Source organism: Olea europaea, chromosome 1 (assembly GCF_002742605.1).
Source record: "Olea europaea var. sylvestris chromosome 1, O_europaea_v1, whole genome shotgun sequence".
NCBI lineage: Eukaryota > Viridiplantae > Streptophyta > Magnoliopsida > Lamiales > Oleaceae > Olea > Olea europaea.
This window is the reverse complement of record NC_036237.1, coordinates 16,470,255-16,472,763: the sequence shown is the minus strand read 5'-3', so window position 1 is coordinate 16,472,763 and position 2,509 is coordinate 16,470,255. Positions and strand designations below refer to the sequence as shown.

The window sequence follows — 2,509 nt, the reverse complement described above, 5'->3', positions numbered from 1 at the left end:
AAAAAAAAAAAAAAAAAAAAAAAAAACCAGCAAAAAGATTGTGTACAATTTTGTTATTTTTATTGTCCATTCATTTGAATAGAGTAAAAAAAAAAAAAAAAACCAGCAATATTATGTGTCCAGGTGTGCACCGGCATGTTCGTACACCAGCTCTACCCTTTTCCATAGACTAACAGGATTGATAAAGTACAAGCTGAATTAACTGGAAATTTACTAAATTAATCTTCGATGAAAATAAAGGAATACTTTTAGTTCTTCTAAATCAATTATTATAGGATGTTTGATGCCTTTACCACTTCCTTTAACTACACGTGTCACACTTTGGTGAATAAAATGAATACAATCTGCACAGGAGAAGTGTTTTGAAATAATATAAATAAATAAATGTGTTCTTTCTATCAGCTTAAGCATTTAGATGGGAAAGTTCAAAATTTGTTACCAAGTATCTAAGTAACCTTTAACAATTGGAGAAAAGTCAGATCAATTTCAGCATTTTCAACTTGATGACAATGATATATCAGTTGACAAGATACCCAAGCTCAAAGAAATACACTCTATTTGAATTTACTTCAAAGAATACACCAGCTTAATATTAAAATTGGTGCATGAATGCAGGTGTATAAACAAGAAGCAACAAGAATATCAGTAAACAATGACTCCGGATGGATACCAGAGAACCAGGAATAGAATATTGCTAATTAAAACAGCTGATTTGATGCTCTTCCACAAATTGAAGTTAGCAAACGTGTAAATTCTCCTAGGAAGAGATAACATACTTGATCAAAAGTTCAGATGCAAATAGAAGTTACCTTTCCCGAAGCATTCCGTACAGGTGCAATGTGAAGTAAATTCCAAAACGGAGTCTTATCTTTTCTGAAAACAAAGCAGTAACAAAAATATTAGCATCAGGGAAATATTAAGCATCAAACCGAGACAATAATTTTGAAGTGCGGTTAATAATCAACCTGTAATTTAGAATACATACTGTACATGGTTGCTCTGTTCGAATACATTCCTTTATCTGTTCAACATAAGCAAAATTAAAATTTTCCCATCATCAAAAGACTCATTATTATTATTATTATTATTTTTTTTTTTTTTTTTGGTAGCAGCAAACGATATCTCGTGAGTTAGAAGCAACAGATTCAAGATTTCAGTAACTGCTACATTATTGAAATAGTGGGAAAATCAGATAAAATAAAAAATGGAATTGGAAAGAAAAAGACCTGATATTGAGTTGCAGGATCTGTATCCAGCCCACTTAAAAATCTACAATTGTGCCCCAATACTTCATGTCTAGCATAGCCTATCCGAATAGGGGAAATTGATGGTTAATGAATAACTATATGATTGATAAATTACCATGAAAATATGTTCTTTTAATTTAATAATAAACTGGCAGATGGCAGCAAACTTCTCGTTTGAGACAAGGCAATACTTCATAGAAATGATATTGGGATAATATTAGTACCGGTTAATTCCAAGAACATGTCACTTGCATACACTATTGGCATGTCAGGTAAGTGCGGATCAGATCTGTAAGGTAACAGAGAGTGTTGCCAAGAAAGGATATGTTAAAAAAGTATGTTAACCTGAATTATTAACGAAAAAAATGACAAAATCCAGTTATTGAACCAACTCACAATACAAAGCTTTGTTTGATTCTACCAAGAGATATATTTAAGGACGAAACAAGACGTCCCGTCCCAGATAAGCAGCAGCACTTTCCACACACCAATTTGCCAGACAACTCACTATAGTGGGTCAGGATGGACAAAATATTACTAAGAGCAGCATTGGCTTTTCCCTTCTCTGTCTCACTTGCCTCACAAGGTTCATTAATTTCTTCTTCTGCAATATTTATATAAGTACTGTTTAAATGAAATCCTTATTGGACAATATAAACAAGAGCTTCACTGTGCAATAGAAGAATTCAAGTTTTTGGTCAAACAAGAAGGAATAATTTTATGGATTAGCCATCACATATCTACTCATAACTTCTGGACCAAGGAAACCATGACGATGACAAAGGTAAAAATAATCTATTCCAAAATGAGAAGCCAAACCTGTTAGGGATTAAGCCTTGGTCCCAATATTGAGAGCAATAATGAATGAAAAAGAAAACAGAAATACGTAAGCACAAACACACAGGTTTAGTTTTTAATTCCATGTGAAAACTATGACCATGAGTCACTTCATATTTTCCACTATAATGAAGAAAGAGTTTGTAAAGTTTTTCCTCTCACACACCTCTGTTTTATCTTACAGCAAAACGGGGCCATCAATTTCTTTTACATCATATAAGAAAATAGTGATGGTCGGTTCATGGTTGGATGGGACGAGTGCCATATATAATTAAGCTCCATGCAATCCAACAAACCCACACATCTCTTTTATTTTTAAAATTGATGATGAGATTAGAAAATATAGATACCAAGAGAAAATAAGACTACTAAAACTAGCCAAAGATATATTTGGAAATGGAAACTCGAAGAAGTTTACAGGTTCA

At 32.7% G+C, this 2,509-nt stretch overlaps 1 protein-coding gene across 11 annotated transcripts in view; it reads right to left on the bottom strand.

Moving 5' to 3' along the window:
- LOC111395680 (protein TWIN LOV 1) overlaps positions 1 to 2,509 on the bottom strand; it is a 7,957-nt gene that overhangs the window by 2,281 nt on the left and 3,167 nt on the right. For 9 of the 11 annotated variants that reach the window (XR_002702849.1, XR_002702847.1, XR_002702851.1 and 6 more), the window contains exons 5-6: positions 966 to 1,021; positions 810 to 873 (exon numbers count right to left, since the gene is read on the bottom strand). Coding sequence is in view for 4 of the 11 variants with exons in the window: in XM_023021802.1 (XP_022877570.1) it covers positions 810 to 873; positions 966 to 1,021 (120 nt within the window). In the remaining 7 variants the exon portion in view is untranslated. The remainder of the gene's footprint in view (positions 1 to 809; positions 874 to 965; positions 1,022 to 2,509) is intronic. The other 2 variants (XR_002702854.1, XR_002702852.1) reach the window with 1 other exon arrangement.